The 23,303-nt window shown below is 38.9% G+C and overlaps 1 protein-coding gene and 1 pseudogene across 4 annotated transcripts in view; one reads left to right on the top strand and one right to left on the bottom strand.

Annotated features, from left to right (window-relative positions):
- The window catches only part of MYO5A (myosin VA), a 222,489-nt gene that overhangs the window by 68,456 nt on the left and 130,730 nt on the right, over window positions 1-23,303 (bottom strand). For all 4 annotated transcript variants that reach the window (XM_074394231.1, XM_074394232.1, XM_074394233.1 and 1 more), the window contains exons 12-19: window positions 14,728-14,868; window positions 12,045-12,170; window positions 10,645-10,728; window positions 7,009-7,170; window positions 5,924-6,021; window positions 3,738-3,824; window positions 3,541-3,649; window positions 861-1,072 (exon numbers count right to left, since the gene is read on the bottom strand). In XM_074394231.1, coding sequence (XP_074250332.1) covers window positions 861-1,072; window positions 3,541-3,649; window positions 3,738-3,824; window positions 5,924-6,021; window positions 7,009-7,170; window positions 10,645-10,728; window positions 12,045-12,170; window positions 14,728-14,868 — 1,019 coding nt within the window. The remainder of the gene's footprint in view (window positions 1-860; window positions 1,073-3,540; window positions 3,650-3,737; window positions 3,825-5,923; window positions 6,022-7,008; window positions 7,171-10,644; window positions 10,729-12,044; window positions 12,171-14,727; window positions 14,869-23,303) is intronic.
- Window positions 18,930-20,397, top strand: LOC104653484 (fatty acyl-CoA reductase 1 pseudogene; annotated as a pseudogene).

Genomic DNA, 23,303 nt, shown 5'->3' with positions numbered 1-23,303 from the left:
TAGTGTGTTGTCACTCATCAGAAAAAAAACACAGGAATACATGTTATAGAAATGTAAAAAGTGTCACTGTTTAAGGCATTAAAAGTAGTACCTCCATTGTATTATTCTAATAATGTGCATGCTAAGTCAACATTTATATTTACTTACATTTGTACAGCAATTTATAGTTTCCCAAAGTTTTTTTTTCTTTTATTATCTCATTTGAGCTCTCCCTTACCCTGAAAAGCAGGATGGCTCACATTGCCAGATTTTACAAGAAAGTGAAATTCAAAAAAGTTCATTCTTTCTGCAATAGGATCCATTACTATGTCCTCTTTATATAACAGATGGACATACACAGTAACCTCACACTTATCACCAGCTTTCTTGGATCTAGCCATTACTAATGTATCATATTTTTCCTGAATCTATTAGCATATAAGTTCATTAATTCATTTCTACTTATGCTTCTCAATTAAAATCAACCTAATATGTAATCACATTAAAGTGCAATTCTCTTCAAGACCATCTCAGTTAATTGCTCCCCAAAATTCTTCAGTGCAGTCATTATTAACCAGCTCATATTCATGACTATCTTAATTTATATACAATTTCCTCAAGCTCAATATAAAAGTATCAAAAATAAAAATTTTGAGGACATTAAGTACGCAGCAGTTTGTAAATGTTTTGAAGATAAATCTGAATCATTCGTAAGGCTGAGTGAATTTTATTCTATTTAGCTGTCCTATGAGTTAATTTGCTGTTCCTTGGAACTAGGAAAAGGTGAGGTGTTATCTTTTCAGGGATGGTGACCACTCAAAACTGTCTTTGGTTGGACAGTGAACTAGATGGGTACCCTAATAGGTCACCATGAGACCTACCATTGAGCCTGGTAGCCCCTCACATATCTCTGCACGGTGATGGCCGCCTTCCGCATGCGTAGGTACTTCTTCCTCAGCAGCCACCCTCGGATGGTCTTCTGGATCCGGATGCAGGCAGCCCTCAGTTTGTCTGCTCTCAATTTTTCTAGATAGGCCACTTGACCGGCACGGAAAAAGATCTTTGTCTTACCAAACTGGTATTTGTCCTTGTCCTATTTTTGAAAGAAATTGTATATTCAGAAATAATAACCATATAAATGAAATTTAAAAGAAAAAATGTCTAAAAGCAGAATCAGTAAAGGAATTAATCTATCAGCTAAAACTTGGGCTACGTCACAATTAACTAATGGAACCAGATTTTTAATCCTTTGCAAGTTGAGCAAACAGAAGGGATTTCAAGAAAAACTGCAGTTTAAGAGTTATTTTCCATAATTATTCTACCTGGAATTATTATCTGAGGCCCAAAACTTGGTTGTGGGTTATAGGCAGCTATTATTTGCTTGTTTGTGTTTTAAACATCTCAAGGAAATGGAGATGCTGACTCTCTCTGACTGACCCAGGCTGTAAGGATTACATCGGGCTGTATATTCCATGAGAAAGCTGAAGGGACAAAAACACCAGTATGAAGAATAAGGCAGGAAGAAATGCATATGAAATAAAATTTAAAAACCAAAAACCAAAATCCTTGAGTATTCATACTGAGTACATTTCTAAACAGTTATTCCTTGGCTTTATCAATAATATCTGAAAACAAAGTAACAAAACTCCATAAATATGTTTAAAATCCTACAAATTTCAAACTCCTTTTACAGAAATATAACTATTTATATTACATTGTGATTCACCTTATCTGGAAGTATGCAAATTATTAACCATTCCTGCACCAAAGAATGGAATTTATGTATAAGAATCATTACTGTGATCTGAAATTCTTTTTTTTTTTTTTTTTTTTGAGATGGTGTCTCGCTCTGCTTCCCAGGCTGGAGTACAGTGGTGTGATCTTGGCTCACTGCAGCCTCTGCCTTCTGGGTTCAAGCGATTCTCCTGCTTCAGCCTCCTGAGTAGCTGGGATTACAGGCACGGACCACCATGTCCAGCTAATTTTTGTATTTTTAGTGGAGACAGGGTTTCACTATATTGGCCAGCATGGCCAGCATGGCCAGCACTGGCCAGCATGGGCCAAGCTCTGGGCCTCAAGCAGTCTGCCCAAGCCTCCCAAAGTGATAGGATTACGGGCATAAGCCACCACGCCCAGCCATGTGATCTGAAATTCTAAGTGAAAACAGAGAAAATCATTTTTCCCTATAAGTAGGTATCTCATCATATCTCATACATGATACCCCAAAATCAAAAACATCCACATATCTAAAAAATCTAAAATTATTTCAATTTTAATCAATAAAATTTACATAGGAACCCTAGCTAGAAAAGTACTCCTTACCCCTGAGCCACTTCACAACTCACACCAACCCTGCTTCCATCTTTCAGCCTCTGCCTAAATTCCCTGCAAAGCCCTGATTAGGCCTGAAGTGGCCTGGGTAAGGGGACCAGGCATAGGCCTGTTCCTATTTCTGCTCTACATTCCCACCTGAAGCCAGGTTAGAAGGGAATTGGGCCAAACTTGAAAAGCCCCAGTTTTTAAAAAATATTACTGAGAAAGTAGCCTTAGCTCCTTCAAGGAAAAAATATTATTAACAAAAAAGGGGCATTACAAGCAGTCCACAGCTAGTAATTATGATCAGTTAGCTCAAAGTGAGGTAATCCATCTAGGCTAGTGTTAACATGTGAAAATATTTTTTAAAAATTTTTCATTAATCTTTAATTCTCTAAGACCAAGATCAGTTCTCAAAATGTAGTCCTCAGACAGCATTGGCCTCACCCAGGAAACGCGAATTCTTGGGCTCACCTCAGACCTACTGAATCAGAAATTCTAATGATGGGGCCTAGCAATCTGTATTTTAACAAGCATTCCAGGTCACAGTAAAGTTTGAGAACTCTTTAGCCTGGACTGCAAAACTCTCTGTAACACCAACCTACATTTCCTAACCATTTTGCTACTGTCCCATACACAAATCTCACACTGCAAAAAACTGTTTTATGAGCAAATCCTACACTTACCCCGCTTCTTGATCCCTCTTATATTATTTTCCTTCCATTTTTACACAGTCTTACCCATTCTCAGGGCCTGACTCAAAACATAGCTCTTCCATAAAATCCCTCCTTCCCATAGCTGGACGTCGCTTTGCCTTCCCCTGATTTTTCGTTCCACTCATTCAGCATTTGATATAGACACTATGATTATATATTATACTTGTCTTTAAAATGCATCATTTTCCAAGCAAGACTATATCACCTGAGAACAAGACTTATTTTTCCTTAATCACACAGCATTTAGCCTAGTGTCTTCCAGAAGTACTAGTTACATTTTTATTAATAACACTCAAACTCTCTAAGAAGGATGTGTCTCAAGTGTGGGTCCAGGCCCTAAAAAGTCTGCCTCCTGATGGTGGACCATCCTCCTCACTAGTTCCAGCATCTTAAACACAGTACCATGCCCCTCACCCAACCCACCCCGAAATGATGTGGATTAGTAAAATTTTATACAAAAGTTTCCGGGGCTTTCCAAGGTCAGAACCCCAAGGCCTTCTGCTCAGATGACAGTAAGTGAAATCTTTCTCACCAGTATCAGTTTCTCTAACACATTCTTGCATGTTTGCTTTCTGTCACTCAACACATCTTTCTGCTTCATTAGGACACGGTAGCGGCTGAAAAATTCTTGGTAAGTCCACCTGTAAAAAGAAAATCATCTGAGTTTACTTCAAGAACTAGGAACTTCTCCCATTAGAACCCCTCACATCTGAAAAATACCAGGCTCACCGTGAGGGGAAACCAGCCGCACTGATTCGGATAGTTTCCAGGACACCGCATGCTCTCAGCTGCTGCACTGCCCTCTTCTCATCAAACCTACACATAAAAATCAAACCCGTTAATTCACAAAGAATGTTGCTTGGCCACAAATTACTCTCCTCAGTCAGGGTGTAAATTCTTTTGTAAGAGCAAAATGGATAAATCAGAAAAGAAAGCATTCAGAAGGTTGAGCAGTGATTAAAATGGAAAACCATGGGAGAATGGGGAGGAGGTGACAAACAGTAAAAATAAAGAGCTGTAAACATTACCTGGAGCTCATACCACAAACTCATAAGAAAGTCTGCCGGGCACAGTGGCTCATGCCTGCAATACCAGCATTCTGGGAGGCCCAAGAGGGTGGATCACCTGAGGTCAGGAGTTTGAGACCAGCCTGGCCAACATGGTGAAACCTCATCCCTACTAAAAATACAAAAATTAGCCAAGCATGGTGGCACACACCTGTAATCCCAGCTACTAGGGAGGCTGAGGCAGGAGAATCACTTGAACCCAGGAGGTGGAGGTTTCAGTGAGCCAAGATCATGCCACTGCACTCCAGCCTGTGCAACAGAGTGAGACTTTGTCTCAAAAACAACGAAAAGAAAGTCCGCTGAGCATATTTAAAACCACATAACACTCCTTTGCACTTTGCCCATACTCATTTCATGGCATGGTCTGATCAGAAGCTCTCAGAATTCATTAGCTCAGTACACAGAGCTCCCCTGGAATAAAGACTGGCCAATCCTTGAGATTTCTCTAACAGGAAGCACAAATAAAATATTCTCATTTAGTTTTATTTTTTTAAAAATTACTACTGTTCTAAACATAGTGTCCACATCAATGAACAAAATTTTTGTTCTGTACTACATTTTTTATTTATTTCACTCTAAGCAAATGGCATCTTCAAGTTAAAATGGCACTGAAGAGGAAGTAGAAAGTTTTCCCTTCAGCCAAATGATTGCTCCTGTGACTCTTATAGTTAAGCTCTGAGCAATCCATCCGGGCTTCCCCTGTGCTATCTTCTCAGATGTTCTGATGGTGGTGGAAGATTGGGTTGGTGATAAAAGGTAATTCTAAGGCAGAATCTTCAGAGAGCAGAACCGGCAAGAGGGTAGGGAAAAGGGCACTCATACATTGTGAAGGGTAGGTAGTGGGAGCTTTTACAACCTTTGTAAGTGTGCCTGGTCTTTCATTTATAAATTCCACTTCTAGAATCACATCACCCTAATGAGATAATCAGACAAATATGCAAAAATATTTGGCACAGGATGTTTATTATAGCATTGTTGGAACAATCTAAATGGCCATCAGTAGGAACGAATTTAAATAAATGATACTATGTCTATACAATTGGATACTCTGCAGCCATTATAATGAGTATGTGAATTTTTATTTACCAACAGGGAAAGTGTTCACAATCTTAAGTTAAAAGTAAAGATTAAACAGCAATCATTGCACAAGCCCCCTCCTTCTCTCTCTCTCTCTCTCTCACACACACACACACGCAGAGCATGGAAGGAAGGGATGATGGTTAATCAAGAACAATGTATACCAGTCAATACCAGGTATCTCTCTAGGTATGATGGATGCTTTTTCATTTATTTTTATCCTATTCTGCATTTCCTGAAAACTGTCCTTATAATGTACATGTATTACTTTTAAAATTAGAAAAATATTTCTTTTTGTAAAAAAATCTCCGGAGAAACTGTCTCCCCTCATGCATGGTATCTGAAGCAGGACAAGGTGCTGGTGAAAACAGACACCCTCTGATGGTTTCAACAGTGGAGAAGCAGCAGGTAAGCATTTGCCAAACAGCCTTGTCCCAGCCAGTGCTGATTCCACCACATGCCCAAATCAACAAAAATCCCAGAGAGATCAAATGAAGCAAATTCAAAATGGAAAACAGAACCAGAATGGTTGGCTGACCTCAACTTTTCAAATCTTCAGAAGGCTAACTGCTAATTTATTCTCACAATCTCAAAAGGGGGAAAAACTGAAAAAAAAGAAAAATCTGACTAGTGGCTTCCCTCTACAAGACATGAAGAGTTACCCCAATATTTTTTCCTTATAAAAATGTAAGAAAATATTGGTTTCTTTGGCTGGTTTGGCACTTCTTATGAGATATGTGCTTTTTCATTTGGTAGTATAGAAATACTTACGTGAATGGGAATTTGAAGTCATTAGGCTTGATACAGCGCACATAGTGAGGGGTAGTGGCATTGAGTGTCTCCATAAGCAGGTGCAGGGAGTTTCTGAACTGCATGAAAAAGGGGAGAAAGGGGTTTCAAGGTTTTGTCCAAGTCAAACATGATGTAAAACAATGGAAAATTCTCTTCCTTATAGGAAGAGTTATACACTAATGGAGATAATTTTGCCACTTAAAAACTTGACCCATCTTTAGCAGAGGAGCAGCCACAAAACAAGAATGCTAGGGCTTTTGGTTAAAATTTGCCTAAATTCTACCATTTTCATGCTTACTTTACTAAATATAAATTCCTATACTCCCACTCCTTTTTCCCAAAGGAAGCTACAGAAACCTGTTATGAGCTCAGTCATATGTAACTAACAATATAACCTTGCTTCAAGGCCATTTAATCATATAAAGTGGGAATTTTGCTCAAGATACTGGAAAACATAGCAGATGACTTAAAAGAGTATAGGTAATGAGTGGGAGAATGAGAAAGGATAGGCAGAGAGAGGTTTAAATTAGGGACCTAATATCAAGACTGGAGGCTGTGGACCTGGATCAGGCCCTGTTCCTATCTACACCAGGCGCAGGGTCCCATGCACAGGAAAACAAGCTGAGGAGGGCTCAGCCTCCATTCCAAGCCCTAACCCCCTGTTCAGGCACTAAGCATGTATGTAACATTTTCTACTCACAGAGAACATAAGACATCAAAGAAAGGCAAGGGCCCCCTGTTCTGAAGGAGTTGACTGAGGCACCGTACAAATACAGAGGCAAAACAAACAGAAAACTAAGCAAGGATGAAGTGGTCTAAGAGAGATGCTATGTGCTAGAAGCATTAAGCAGTGGATAAATTATTCTGGGAAAGGCTTATGCAGAGTCACAGGTCTAAAACTGGGTAGAGAAGAGTTTGAATGGATGGTGGTGTGTGATCTCACAGTGAAAGCTCTAGGCTCTCTTCAACTGACGATCTTACCTGGGGGGCTGAAGAGGGAAGATCTAGGGTTTCGGATAAGCCAAAAAGGAAGGAGCATGGTGGCAGCAGCTCCCTGAACTCACCTGATGCCCGACCGTTTTCTTGTGCTCTTTGGCCATCTGGCCTGGTCTGCCTTTGGTGGGCTTTGCAGGAGCACGTGTGAGGAGTGTGCGCCCTGAAGAGGTGGCTGAGGCTGGACTGATGGCCTTCTCATCATCTTGAAATAGTTCTGGTAGCATCTTAAACTGAGTCAGAAACAGTACAAGGAAATTACATTCTAAATCAAACTTGAACGTAAACCTTCACAGAAGAAATATTAAAGAAAGTTGCAATAGTGACTCCCTTCCTTAAGTAACCACTGTCAGAGTCACACTCCAGAAAGAGTCAGTATCTGTGCTAAGAGCCCAGAATATGAGAGGAAGATGAGGTACGTGCTATTAAAAAAATAACATAGAAAAATGCAATAATTCTACAACCATGTTTGGGAGAAAGCAAAGTCAAAACGACTACACCCAGACTTGAAAACCTAATCCACAGGAGATGACAAATCTAAACATATTAATGGGTTTGAACTATAATTATTTTATGAGAAAAATAGTAACTGAAGTCTTATTACCTCAGTTCCACAAACTGTTTTAGCATCATGTAGAGAAAAACACTAGTCCAAGTTTGCAAGTTATTTATCAAGTGTTTACTCACCTGCTTTATTTGTCTACCTACTAACTCAAGTGCTGAGCACAAACTCAAAAACAATCACTAAAAATCTCAGCAGGAAAAGGTCATGAACAAGTTCTACAATATTATTTTAGAAATTATGAATAATAATTTTTGGAAGATAATTTGGATTATAGAAAAAAAGTTTAAAAAGAGACTTCAAATGAATCCAAAGGAAGATCTTGATGTATGTACATAGCTTTACAATAGTGCCATATCTGATATAAATGAAACCAGTTCTTCTAATTAGTCAAGCTGTATTTGCAACTACAATTATTTATCTAATAACCTTCATACAATCTATTTAATCTTCATAACAATTCCATAAATTAGATGTTATTATGATTCTACTTTACAGATGAGAGACTGGAGGCATAAACTCAGTAGATGAACTGTGCTTTCCCTTATTAATCAGCTATACAGAAAGTAGAGGGTTAAAACTCATTTTAATGGTATTTGGTAGAACTGACATTTAGTGGTATTTAGTCAAGTTGAAATTTATTTATATGCTTCCTGATATTAGATGTGGAAAGAGAAGATTTCTTTATGGTGGAAAAATAACAAATAAGACACCTTCTGATAAGTTTATAATTCCTTTTCAAGCTGCAAGTTTGGCTAAAGGCTGCAGAAAAAAAAAAAAGACAAAACACATACATACACAAACATACTCCACACTGTATTACCACAAAAATAGTTTTACTCAAAACACATAACACAAATATTAATCTTCTAAAATTACTACTTCCAAGAGAACACATTTACACTATATGATACTGGCTTCCATCAGGTGCAGTGAAATTATGAAGTTCATACTCTAAATTGTGTTTCAGCAAAGACCAGGAGCAGAGGAAGCCTCCAAGCTATGTTAGATAAATCACACACTGTCCCCATTTCAACTGCAATCATGTTACACAGACTGGCAGTCACTACAAATGATTTGTCAGAATGCAAACCCACCTTGTGATGACTAAGGACTTAATAGCCAATTAGAAAACTAAGTAGAATAAAGACAACTGATTAAGGGTACATCAAGAATGAGAACCTGGCCAGGTGCAGTGGCTCACACCTGTAATCCCAGTACTTTGGGAGGCTGAGGTACCGGGATCCCTTGAGACTAGAAGTTCTAGACCAGCCTGGACAACATGGTGAAGTCCCATTTTGACAAAATTTAGCCAGGCATGGTGATGGGCGCCTATAGTCCCAGCTACTTGAGAGGGTGAGGTGGAAGGATCACCTGAGTCAGGGAGGTCAAGCCTGCAGTGAGCCCTGTGATCATCACATCACTGCACTCCAGCCTGGGTGACAGTGAGACCCTATCTCAAATCAAGAACAAGAATCAGATGAAAACCTGTGAATGTTCTGTTTCAGCTACATTACTTTAACAAAGCAATAAAACTAGAATTTCATGGTTTTTATCATTATTTATAAATCAAACCAATAAAGATCTTTAACTAAATAACACTTAGAGATTGGCACTGTGGAAATTTTCTCTTACATATCAATCCTGTAAACTATAAACAATTAATGTCCAGTGCCTGTTAGACACTTTAATTCTTATATATTTTTTGAAACAGAGTCTCACTGTCTCCCAGGCTGGACTACAACGGCACAATTGTGGCTCACTGAAGCCTCAACCTTGCAGGCTCAAGTGATCCTCCCACTCAGCTTCCCAAGTAACTGAAACTACAGCCATGCGCCACCATGCCCAGCTAATTTTTGTATTTTTTTGTAGAGGTGGGGTTTTGTCATATTGCTGAGGCTGGTCTTAAACTCCTGGGCTCAAGCAATTCCCTGCCTCAGCCTCCCAAAGTGGGATTACAGGATGAGCTACTGCACCTGGTCTCAACTTACAATTTTCTGAAGGCTAAAACTGGGATTTGGTCTTTGTGATCTTTACATTATAAAAATAATTGATAGGAAATGTTTTTATTCTAAAAACAACAGCCCTGTCTCTTCTAAAAATACAAAATTAGCTAGGTGTTGTGGCACATGCCTGTGATCCCAGCTACTCAGGAGGCTGAGGCAAGAGAATTGCTTGAACCCAGGAGGTAGAGGTTGAGGTAGGCTGAGATTGCACCACTGCACTACTGCCTGGGCAAGAGATTAAAACTCTGTCTCAAAAAAAAAAAAATTCATATACTATTCCACTGAAGTTAAAAGGATTCTCAAGAATAAACTAGAAAAACAAAGACTGCCAGTTAGCAATCTAGAAGAATTCATATGAAAATTTTTAATTTTTAGTTGAATGCCTGAATATTCATTTTGTTGACGTAACTAATCGGCTTCCCGCTCTGCTCTCTGTGGGATGAACATGAGCCATGCTCCCCTCCTCATTCTTTCCAGAAGAGGGTCAAGGGATGGAGGCAGGGATCAACCTAATCATCAATACAGTGTAGCCATCACAACTCTAACCATCTGGAGTATTATTTTTCCTCTGGAAAGCAGTGTCTCTAGTATCTATGCCTAAGAAAAATAATTTCAAAGTGCTTTGGGGCCACACCTGGCATGTCACTCAGTATGATCCAGAGATCAGTTTCCATCTAGATGGAGTGTGTAAGGCCATGTTTCTAGTACCTCCCTTCAAACTGACATGGCAGAAAGACTGTTTTCTCTCATGGCCTCTCACCAAGGCACAAGAGAGTTTAGAACCACTGTGAAGGCAGTAATTTCACATCAAACTGAAAGAAACATTGCACAGGGGTTAAAAGCACAGACTTAGCAAGACAGCCTGGATTTTGATTTGGCTTGAAAACTCACTAGCCATGAAGTCTCTGTGTCTCAGGTACCTTATCCATAAAATAAGAGTCATTACATGAACTAGCATTTTTAATACATTTAGAACAGGAACTGACATGCAGCTAAATTACTTTGACTAACATACTAAGTACTATATATTTGATAAATTAAAAACTGAAACTAATTTTTGTTAAAAAAATCATTTTTTATTTTTAAAAAGCTAATGCTTTGACTACATCATGGATTAGAGTAAGCCTATCCATAGTTACCTTGCTTGATTTAAGAACTTTAATTTGTTCTTCAAAAACGGTGTCTTTATTCTTTTCGAGAAATCCTTCACACTGGTATTCCACCTGAAAACACATGGAAAAATCTCCTTAACTGACAAAATTTTTGAATAGATATGATATGATCGGCTCTCAGCAACTGGTACTATCAGTCTTTTCTAAGCAACCAGGGCCATTCCTGGTAAGAAATATGTTAACTCTAGAGTAAAACTCCTCAAATATTATTTTTCCTAGGGAACAGTGGTAGTGCTGAATAATTGTGATCTAAAAGATTCTCTCAGTTAGTGGGTGAGCAGATTCATAAGTAGATCGTCTTCTCCCATGCTGGCCAAAGAGAGCTCTTCCAACCTAGGTCATCCTTGTATCTCCTTCCAATCTAGGTCATCATCAAGCAGGGGCATTTTTCTCTTAGAAGAGAAAGCACAGCAGGAGAGAGAATCAGAAAGAACAAATGAGTGTCTGATGGGGTCAGAGGTGAAGAGCTGGTAATGGATGAAGGTGAAGGCTGGGGAAACATTGTATGATTTGGTAAAGTAAGACTAATTGAGAATGGACTATTTCTTTGCCCAAACTCCAGCAACTTCAGTTGTCTGCCAGTCAAGGGGCTCAAAGTCTGCAACACACAACCTTTAGGTAGCCCTAGGGTCATCTCAAGGCTTCCAGATGGGATTAAGGCAGACTTAGAAAGTCCTCAATCCCTGAAGAAGACCCTGCAAAGCGTACCCCAAAGCCTACACCACAATCTCCTTGAAATATAAATTATTCTCATGGCTTGTGATTTGCTTAGCACACTATAGAACTTGTGAAGCAGTAAGACAGTATGCCTTATTAGAAAGGACCCTGTGAATCAATCACAGAGGGGTGATACAAGTCCACAATTGCTATTCTAAAACCCTTGAGATCACCTAAGCTATAGGACTCAGAAACTTTTCAGGCATTTAGAGATGTAGCATGTACATACACCATTTTAAAAAATATTTCCCCCATAATGGAAGGCAGTAATCTATAACAAAACATATTCATATTTCTACAGTAAAATATGTAAATATCCAGCCTAACTGGGATAAAGACAGACTGTAAATAATCTCATGTTAATTCAGATCAGAGATCAGGTTCAGCTAAATGGGTTATATAAAAAAAAAAACACTTAGTTTGTAGAGTTTCCTGGATCTCAGAATTATAGACTCATACTTATTTCATAAATAACTCAATTTAGATTAAAGGAAAAGAAAACCAACATGTCGACACTAAAGATTGCTGTCTCTTGAGGCCTAAAGAATGCAAACAGCAGCAAAAGAAAAAAAAAAGATACCTCCTGACTATTGATTTTTTTCCCCACATTTAAGTATTCCAAAAGAAAAAATGATATAAAGCTTTCTTACTTTGTCAGCAAAATGTTGGATGATGAAAGCTTTGTTTGATAGACGAGGCTTTTCAAACAGTGCACATTTGTTCAGATGTGTGTTGTACAATTTTTGGGCCCAGGTATCATCTGTGCCTTTAGGCATCTATATTCAGGAGGAAAAGGAAGAAAGAAAACAAGGTAAATCCTGTGATGCTTCTAATGTATCAGCTGTCAAAAGATCTTTTTTTGGGGTGGGGGCTTTACCTAAGAACTTTTACAATTCAATTTAGGAGCTCATTCCTTCCATATTTCATTGTTAGAGGCCAACAACCAATTACTAATGAAGAGTATGACTGAGACCTTCTCGTGGGCAACCCAGCCCAAACTTGGGGCAGCTCAACCTGCCTATATGAAGAATCATCAAATAAATGTTTTATTTTGTTTTGTTTTTTTAAAAAACAACAAAAGCCAGCCAGGCATGGTGGCTCATGCCTATAATCCCAGCACTTCGGGAGGCAGAGGCGGGCGGATTACCTGAGGTCAGGAGTTGAAGACTTCAAGACCAGCCTGACCAGAATAGTGAAACACCATCTCTAACTAAAAATACAAAAAATTAGCCAGGTGTGGTGGCAGGCGCCTGTAATCCCAGCTGCTTGGGAGGCTGAGGTAGGAGAATCCCTTGAATCCAGGAGGCGGACGGACGTAGCAGTGAGCTGAGGTCGCACCACTGCTTTCCAGCCTGGGCAATAAGAGCAAAACTCTATCTCAACAACAGTAACAGCTTCCCAGGTTTAAGTTGAAATATCAGGGCTACTATGTATGTTTTTTAAATTCTGTTAAACAAAAAGACAAACATCTCATGTTCTCATTTATTTGTGGGATCTAAAAATTAAAACAATTGAACCCATGAAGAGAAGAGAATAGAAAGGTGGTTACCAGAGGCTAGGAAGGGTAACAGGAGGTTGTGGGGAGGGAAGATGGGGGATGGTTAATAGGTACAAAAAAATTTAGAAAAAATGAATGAGCCCTAGTATTTGATAACAATCTAACTGTACATTTAAGAATAGCCAGGAGTATAATTTGATTGTTTGTAACACAAAAGATAAATGCCTGAGGGGATGGATACCCAATTTTCCATGATGTGATTATTACACATTGCATTCCTATACCAAAACATCTATGTACCCCCATAAACATATACAGCAACTAGGTACCCACAAAAATTAAAAATTAATCTGCCAAATAAAGGTAACATCTGGACATAGTGAAATATTTCTATAATTCAGAAAGATATAAAATGGAGAGTAGTCTCCTCTTGCCATTTCCTCCAATGTAATTATTTCTTCCTCTCTCTCTCTCTCTCTCTCTTTTTTTTTTAGACAAGGTTTTACTCTTTTCACCCAGGCTGGAGTGCAATGGCACAATCTTGGTTCACTGCAACCTCTGCCACCCAGGGTCAAGTGATTATCCTGGCTCAGCCTCCCGAGTAGTTGCAACAACAGGCACACACCACCATGCCCAGCTAATTTTAATTTTTTGTAGATGGGGTTTCACCATGTTGCCCCAGCTGGTCTTGAAATTCTGCGCTTAAACGATCCATCCACCTCAATCTCTCAAAGGGCTGGGATCACAGGTGTGAGCCCATCATGCCCAGACTTCTTAACTCTCTTAGAAGGCATGTATGTGAATGATATAATTCTACACAATCCTTGAATTTTTTTCAGCTTCTCAGCAATAGCATTCTCTGCATTATTTATGGCTTCTAGGTTGTTACTGATTTTTTTGTTATTATTATGACAATTGCCACAGTTTTCTTCTTACGTGTATATCCTTGGACACTTTTGCAAGTAAAGGTGGAACTCCCAGCAGTTCCATTCCTGGGTCAAGGGTAGGTAGTTACAATCATGACAAATGTTGACAAATATCCTATAAAGTACACTGAATGAATTCATGTTCTTCATCCAGAGTATATATGCAATATTCATTTAGTATTATCAAATGAAAGTTATCAAGTTTAAACGTGCCTCCTAGGTGAGTAAAGAGTGGTGTACCATTTTTGCTTTGCTTTGCATTTAAAAAAATCTCAAGTGAGGCTGAGAACCTTTTCATCACATGAATCCTAATGTTGTGGGAAGTCTGGATGCTTAGGAGGGTCAACCTGGGGTAAACTGTAACTTGCTGAAGATAAACTAAAGAGAAATTAAGAGAAAGAATAGGTTTGCCTAAGATCACTCAGTGGTGAAGCTGGGGATCTAATGCTTTTTTCTAACTTGCTGCACCTTCAAATATTAAAGATAAAACTCCATCCCTATCAAATATGTCACTAATAACCAATTAGTTTAAAAATTAAAACTATTTAGAACTATTATTCAAAATATCTTCTGCACAGTTTCTTGCACTTCTTTAAATAAATTCTATCACTGAACAAAAAGTACTAAATATAAACAAATTAAGAACAAAAGTGGCTAAAATTGGAAGTATCTAGTGTCAAATTTTCACATAATTTAGAATCAGCTGAAAAGAGGAGGGAAATTCACCTAGTTTCACTTGTAATTAGAACCCTTGGGTTCTACTGTCCCTTTAGAATCAAAGTATAGCCCCTACTTGTCACCACAAAGGCATTCCATGATATACTAATGAATCTCTGCTTGAACCCACTTATCTTCTGACCTCGATATATCTATTTTAATAAACCAAGTACCCCAGGAAATCATACTTACCTTGCATTCCTCATCCAGCAAATCTAGAATGCCTAGTTTAGATTCTATAAGATTAATACAAGGCTGATTATCATAAAAATCTATGAGTGTCCAGGGAATCTGTTCCTTCATATATTCTTCTTGCTCCAATTTGAAGACATGCTGAAATGAAAAAGAAAAAAAGCAGTCATTACTGAATCATTGTAACAAAGAATGTAGTCAAGAAACAGTGTTTATATAAAACACTAAGATGATACCAACATAATTTGAGATAGTCTACAGCTTTCAACAACAAGCTCATGGGAGACGCATGATTTACACACAGAGAAAGCAAATAAAAACAACAGGAAAACCTCAGCTACACAGGATTCTTGGTGAACAAGTAAATCTAGGTATATAAATATTTTAAATAGCTGATCAATGTAGTAATCTTTGTGATTTTTTTGATAATGTATACTTTCAAAACCACACTATGTACTTTTGGCTTCTTAAGTTATCACAGAGTGCTAACAACATGGGACACATGAATGCCTTAACTGGCATTTAACAACTGTGCAGAGTTGATGCCCTCCAGGTTACTGAACCATGCTGGGCAATACTTTCAGCATAACAAAGTACTTCTCCTAAAGGACTGTGGTGCTGAAGTTCATGTGGCTCAGAATTAGTTAACGGTTGATCTTTTGTGATTGCCCTGATTATCTTTGGTAGTCATGGAGTCTATGACTCACTTTTCTGGCTTTCAAATCCTAGTAGCTGGGACTACAGGCATGTGCCACCACACCTGGCCAATTTTTTTGCATTTTTAGTAGAGATGGAGTTTCACCACGTTAGCCAGCATGGTCTCGACCCCCTGATGCCTGCCTCGGCCTTCCAAAGTGCTGGGATCACTGGTGTGAGTCACCACACCCAGCCTCATTTGCAGTATTTACAGTCTAATGAGCTATTATAAATTTTAACAAAACACAGTCATCCATATGAATATTTATGTCATGCTAATAAGAAAGCAAATTTCTTCTGTTCTTTGATAATGAGAAGGTAAATAGGGTACCATACGTCAGCAGGACACCCTGACTGAAGGTACCAGTATCTTCCAAGACAATAAGCTCTGTTTTTAAAAATTCCATTAATTTATATGACAAGAGAAACACTGCTCTAGACATTATATAGAGCAGGCGTCCCCAAACTTTTTACACAGGGGGCCAGTTCACTGTCCCTCAGACCACTGGAGGGCCGCCACATACTGTGCTCCTCTCAGTGACTACCAATGAAAGAGGTGCCCCTTCCTGAAGTGCGGCAGGGGGCCAGATAAATGGCCTCAGGGGGCCGCATGCGGCCCCGGGCCGTAGTTTGGGGATGCCTGATATAGAGCATATTTCTCATACACATCACATCTCCACATCTAGTTAGGAAAAGCCCATGGGGTAAAGCTTATGGGGTCTTTAAAATTTTGGATGCTCAAATGTCAAAAAATAAGGGCATGAAGTTCAATATGGCATGAGATCCTTGGTCAATACACTAATGCCTCCAACCACTAAGCATGACAATCATGGGATTTCTCATGCTGACTGCCCTTACTTTCATCCCCAGATGAGGGAACAGCCCTACGCAGTCAAGTTCTTTTTTTTTTTTTTTTGTAAGAAAAAGAATAAAGAAGAGGAAGAAAGAGAAAGAGGAAGAGGGAGAGGATGGGGGTATTGCTTTATTGCCCGGGCTAGAATGCAATCTAAATATAGGTATGCCTATAATTGTCCTTAATAATGGAGATATAAAAGAAAATGAGGGAAGAGAATAACAAACAAGGAGCCAACCAAGATTTCTTTTAAACTTCTAAGTTGATATGATGTGGTACTGATAAGAGTGTATATTTTGTATATTTGAAGTGGAGAGTTCTATAAATGTTAATTACATTTACTTGTTCCAGATCTAAGTTCAAGTCCTGAATATCGTTGTTAATTTTCTGTCTCATTGATCTGTCTAATATTAATGTTGGAGTCTCCCACTATTATTATGTGGGAGTCTAAGTCTCTTTATAAGTCTTGTATGTCTGTGTATTCCTGTATTGGGTGCATATATATTTAGGATCTTTAGCTCTTCTTGTTGTTGCATTGATCCTTTTATCATTATATAATGTCCTTCTTTGCTTCTTTTGATCTTTGTTGCTTAATTGTAACTTCTGCTTTTTATTTATTTATTTTAGCTCTCTGTTTGGTTGGTAAATCTTTCTCCATCCCTTGGAGTCTTTGTGTATCCTTGAATGTGAGATGGGTCTGGATGCAGCATACTGATGGGTTTTAGTTTTTTATTCAAATTGCCTGTCTTTGGATTGGGGGATTTAGTCAATTTAAATTTAGAATTAATAATAATATATGTGAGTTTAATACTGCCATTTAATATTAGCTGGCTATTTTGTCCATTCGTTGATGTAAATTCTTCATTATATTGATGCTCTTTTTGATAATTTTTTTAGAAAGGCTGATACTGTTTGTTCCTTTCTATGTGTAGTGGTTCTTTCAGAAGCTCTTGTAAAGCAGGCCTGGTGGTGATGAAATCTCTGAGTGCTTGCTTATTCACAAAAAACTTTATTTTTCCTTCACTTGTGAAGCTTAGTTTGGCTGGATGTGAAATTCTGGGTTGAAAGTTATTTTCTTTAAGGATGTTGAGTATTGGTCCCCACTATCTTCTGGCTTGTAGGGTTTCTGCTGAGAGATCTGCTGTAAGTCTGATAGGCTTCCCTTTGTGGGTAACCTGACCTTTCTCTCTGGCTGCCCTTAGTATTTTCTCCTTCATTTCAACCCTGGTGAATCTGACGATTATGTGCCTTGGCGTTGCTCTTCTTGAGGAATATCTCTGTGGTGTTCTCTGTATTACCTGGAGTTGAATATTGTCCTGTCTTACTAGGTTGGGAAAATTTTCCTGAATCATGTCCTGAAGCATATTTTCCAGCTTGGATTCATTCTCTTCGTCACATTCAGGTACACCTATCAAGCGTAGATTAGGTCTTTTCACATAGTCCCATATTTCTTGGAGACTTTGCTCGTTCCTTTTTATCCTTTTTTCTCTAATCTTGTCTTCTTGTTTTATTTCATTGAGTTGGTCTTCGACCTCTGATATCCTTTCTTCTGCTTGATCAATTCGGCTGTTAAAACTTGTGCATACTTCACGAAGTTCTCCTATTGTGTTTTTCAGCTCCATCAATTCACTTATATTCCTCTCTAAATTGTGTATTCTTGTTAACATTTCATCAAATCTTTTTTCAAAGTTCTTAGTTACTTTAGATTGGGTTAAAACAAGTTCTTTTAATTTACAGAAGTTTCTCATTATCCACATTTTGAAGCCTGCCTCTGTAATTGGAACACACTCGTTCTCCATCAAGCCTTGTTCCGTTGCTGATGAGGAACTGTGATCCCCTGCTGAGGGAGAGGCGTTCTGATCTTGGGCATTCTCAGCCTTTTTTGGCCGTTTTCCTCCCTTCGTTATAAATTTATCCATCTGTGGTCTTTGAATTCACCGTCTTTGTAATTAGGTTTCTGAGTGGACGTCCAACTTACTGATTCTCAGCGCCGAAATCTGAGCAACCCACTGCACCGACCAAATCAGCGGCGTTAAGATTGATGGTGCTTTTCTGACTCTGCACCAAGAACCGTCGCTCCAAGGCGCCGGCAAAACCGCCTCGCCGGTCACAAGAGTCGCGCTGGCGACCCGTGGGGCTCCTCCGCTGGGAATCTCCTGGTGCGTGAGCAACAAGAATTCATGTGAATGTGTGGCGTCCTCTCATTCTTTGCGCTTTCAGTGGGAGCTACAATCCCGAGCTGCTAGTGATCAGCCATCTTGGATCTCTCTCCAAGTCAAGTTCTTTATACTGTGAGACCCCACATTCCTAGTCACAGCTGACTAAACCAGTGTGGGTACATGAGGGGACTCTCCTGTTAGAGATCTCTGATGAAGAAATGAACAGGGTTAATCAGATTCTCTCTCTAAGGTATTTGAACTGGGAAACAAGAAAATAATCAGTCAATTAGCACGGGGAGTTGAAGCCAAAATGAATGGGAGTTAAGCAAGTTGAGAGGATGAAAAGAGCATTCCAACCACTGCTGGGTACACAGGAAATTTAAAGTGAGTGATGAGCAGCTGGTCGGGGGTGGTGGAAAAGCGAATGAGGAAAGCACGACAGCGGTGGCGGCGCAGCCATAGCTGGACGGCCAGCCGGAGAGCAAGGCCTGAGTCTAGGATCAAAATGGTTTCAATCCCAGAATACTATGAAGGCAAGATTTCCTCCTCACAGGAGCTACTGGTTTTCTAGGGAAGGTGCTTCTGGAAAAGTCGCTGAGATCTTGTCCTAAGATGAATTCAGTGTATGTTTTGGTGAGGCAGAAAGCTAGACAGACACCACAAGAGAGAGTAGAAGAAATCTCAGTGGCAAGCTCTTTGACAGATTGAGAGATGAAAATCCAGATTTTAGAGAGAAAATTATAGCAATCAACAGCGAATTCACCCAACCTAAAAGAGTTCTCAATGAAGATAAAGAGGTGATCATAGATTCTACCAATATTATATTCTACTGTACAGCTACAGTAAGGTTTAATGAAAACTTAAGAGATGTTGTTCAGTTAAATATGACTGCAACGCGACAGCTTATTCTCCTTGCACAACAAATGAAGAATCTGGAACTGTTCATGCATGTATCAACAGCATATGCCTACTATAATCTAAAGCAGATTGATGAAGTAGTCTACCCACCACCTGTGGATCCCAAGAAGCTGACTGATTCTTTAGAGTGGATGGCCTAGTAAATGATACCACACCAAAATTGATAGGAGACAGACCCAATACCTACATATACACAAAAGCATTGGCAGAGTATGTTGTACAACAAGAAGGAGCAAAGCTAAATATGGCAATTATAAGGCCATTGATTGTTGGTGCCAGTTGGAAAGAACTTTTTCCAGGATGGATTGATAACTTTAATGGACCAAGTGGCCCCTTTATTGCAGTGCTGTTTTTAACTTCAACAAATTCAGGGAAAGGAATTATTCAGACAACGTGTGCCTCCAACAGTGCGCATGCAGATCTTCCTCCTGTAGACGTAGTTGTCAACATGAGTCTTGCAGCAGCCTGGTATTCCAGAGTTAATAGACCAAGAAACATCATGGTGTATAATTGTACAAAAGGCAGCACTAATTCTTTCCACTGGGGTGAAGTTGAATACCACGTAATATCCACTTTCCAGAGGAATCCTCTGGAAGAGGCCTTCAGATGGCCCAATGTAAATGTAACCTCCAGTCACCTTTTATATCATTACTGGATTGCTGTAAGCCATAAGGCCCCAGCATTCCTGTATGATATCTACCTCAGGATGACTGGAAGAAGCCCAAGGATGATGAAAGCAATTACTTGTCTTCACAAAGCTATGATGTTTCTTGAACATTTCACAAGTAATTCTTGGGTTTGGAATACTGACAATGTCAATATATTAATCAGCTAAACCCTGAAGATAAAAAGACCTTCAATATTGACATACGACAGTTACATTGGGCAGAATATATAGAGAACTACGGCATGGGAACTAAGAAGTACGTGTTGAATGAAGAAATGTCTGGCCTCCCTGCAGCCAGAAAACGCCTGAACAAGTTGCAGAATATATGTTAGGGTTTTAATATTATCCCTGTGGTCCTCATGTGGTGCATTTTTATTGCAAGATCACAAGTGGCAAGAAACATCTGGTACTATGTGGTTTGTATGTGTACAAGTTTCTGTCATACTTCGGAGCATCCAGCACTATGAGATACCAAAGACCAAGAATTCAGCATCAGAATATCTATGCATATGGTGGTCTAAATGCCCAAAATGTAAAATGTACTTAAGTCATCTCACCTTTTGTCAAGACATTAAACCATCTTAGATTGGAGTGTGAAGTAAATTATGGTACATTTTATGTAACATTTTAATGTTTATATTCATAAAACCTAGTGAATACACTATGTTATGCCAGCTCAAATCTACAACAGGGACCAAAACCATGACTTAATACTTTGAGCCCTAGAAGAAAGGGGTGGGATAAGGGCAGAAGTGGGGAAATAGGAATACTGACCAGTATAACTGTGCAATTATGGAACATAATAATTAAAGTATGCCTTAATATACAGTGAATTTCTAATTTCAATGTGCAGGGCAATGGAAGACATTTATTTGGACAGTAATACTAGCTAAGTTGGAAGATATTTGATTCTTCAGTGTGATTTTTTTCATTAGTTGAAGTAGGTTTTAGTTTTTTAAAATTATAACCAATCTATTTTCACATCATCTTGTAAGTTAAATGATATCAAACATGAAAGGCATGTTCTCATTTTTCTTTTTCTGATTAAATGCCTGATACATATCATTTTTTACAAGCAATCAGTTGCTTTTAAGATCAGAAGGCCATATTATTCTAATGACCCTACTGGATCTAAATGGGTTTGAGAATCCTTATCAACATATGCTATGTGTTTTTTGACGGAAAGTGAAAACAAATTCAGTAAAACTTAGTATCAAAAATAATAGGAATACAGTTTTCTTGTTGACATTATGATCAAATAAAAATCCTGTGAGGCCGGGCGCGGTGGCTTAAGCCTGTAATCCCAGCACTTTGGGAGGCCGAGGCGGGTGGATCATGAGGTCAAGAGATTGAGACCATCCTGGTCAACATGGTGAAACCCCGTCTCTACTAAAAATATAAAAAATTAGCTGGGCATGGTGGCATGTGCCTGTAATCCCAGCTACTCAGGAGGCTGAGGCAGGAGAATTTCCTGAACCCAGGAGGCGGAGGTTGCGGTGAGCTGAGATCGCGCCATTGCACTCCAGCCTGGGTAACAAGAGCGAAACTCCGTCTCAAAAAAAAAAAAAAAAAAAAAAATCCTGTGAGACTGTGTTTGTTTTGAAGCAGGAGGATTTCTTGAGACTTTATTGGAAGTGGGAATTGGGAGGGATTAACAATACTTATGTTCTCCTCCCTTTATAAACTTAAGTCAAAGGACTTTTAAAAGCCTTGTGCTATTTTTCCAATGAAAACTGAAAGTGCATTATTATGGAAGAATGTATTTGCAGGTAGTAATAACATTAAAAAAATGTTCTCATGTGTAAACATACTAATTTTGACCTTGAAAGATGAATTCCTTCAGGAAAAATAAAATAATGCTTAAGATAATGTGTATAAAATTAAATAAAGGACTTTATTTACATATCAAAAATAAAAATAAAAAATAAAGTGAGTGAGAAGGCAAGGCACGGTGGCTCACGCCTGTAATCTCAGCATTTTGGGAGGCCAAGGCAGGCGGTTCACCTGAGGTCAGGAGTTCGAGATCAGCCTGACCAACATGGAGAAACCCCATCTCTACTAAAAATACAAAATTAGCTGGGCGTGGTGATGCATGACTGTAATCCTAGCTGCTCAGGAGACAGGAGAGTCACTTGAACCCTGGAGGTGGAGGTTGCAGTGAGCCACGATTGCACCATTGCACTCCAGCCTGGGCAACAAGAGCGAAACTCTGTCTCAAAAGAAAAAGTGAGTAAGGAAGGAGAAGGCTTGAGGTGGACAAGATGTATACAGACTAGAAGGAAAGAACCAGCCATCAGATAGGAAGAGGGGGTGGAGCAGTTGTGCAGAGAGAAGCGAGCAGAAATGTGGAAATACGTGTTAAGAGAGAAGGAGAAACAGGTGGATAGAGACAGAAAGAAGGAAAGAGAAGAAACAAGAGACCGAAACACACGTGCAGACAGGAGGCCCCTGAAAAACAGACAAACAAGTCAGTTCCTAAAGAGGGTGGCGTTGCTTTTCTACATTCCCATCACTCTGTGCGGAAACACAATGGTAAACAGTAGAAGGCTGTGGTATTGAGTAAAGTAATTAAGAAACTCAGAAACACCTTGAGAAATGATAATGCTCAGTTTACTTTCTGATAGGTTTTTATTAATGTTTCTTATGCAGAGATGCAAAATATATTAGTGGTCATCTTATTATGGAAATAGTCATAAGCCTAAGGTGTTAAGATCACTTCTACATTATTTCACTGTGGTACAAAGTTTAATTTGTTAAATAAAGATGGCTCAAGTTTTTATTAAAGTACATGGAATATTTATTCAAACAGTCTAAAGGTTTAATAAGGACAAGCAGCAGCTCCTTGTCCCATCTTCTCCCAACCCCAGTCTCATTCCCTGGAGGCAACCATTTTTAATTCCCTTAGCTATTTCTTCTGATATTTACCTACATATTTCTAAGGAATATGCTTATCAGCTACCTTTTGATTTATCAATATAAAACATCTACTGATTTGGTTATAACACAAACGAAGCTAAATTCACATACACCACCTCCTTCCCACTCTTCCACTACTCTCCCTATATTACTGTTTTTAGATCCTCTTTTGTGTTTTACTAAATTTTTAACTTGCAAAGTCTTTAAACATCTATTTTTTGTGCATCAGCTATAGTCCATACTACTTGACCTCTCTCTTTATAAGATGAGGACTTACTAAGGATGCCTTTCCTGCCCTTCAGCTCTATCTTCTAATTCATATGAGTGACTCATTAAATATCCTCTTTCATCGACACTAGGATCACTC

This window comes from Saimiri boliviensis, chromosome 2 (genome assembly GCF_048565385.1).
Source record: "Saimiri boliviensis isolate mSaiBol1 chromosome 2, mSaiBol1.pri, whole genome shotgun sequence".
NCBI lineage: Eukaryota > Metazoa > Chordata > Mammalia > Primates > Cebidae > Saimiri > Saimiri boliviensis.
This window is presented reverse-complemented; position numbering and strand designations above follow the sequence as displayed.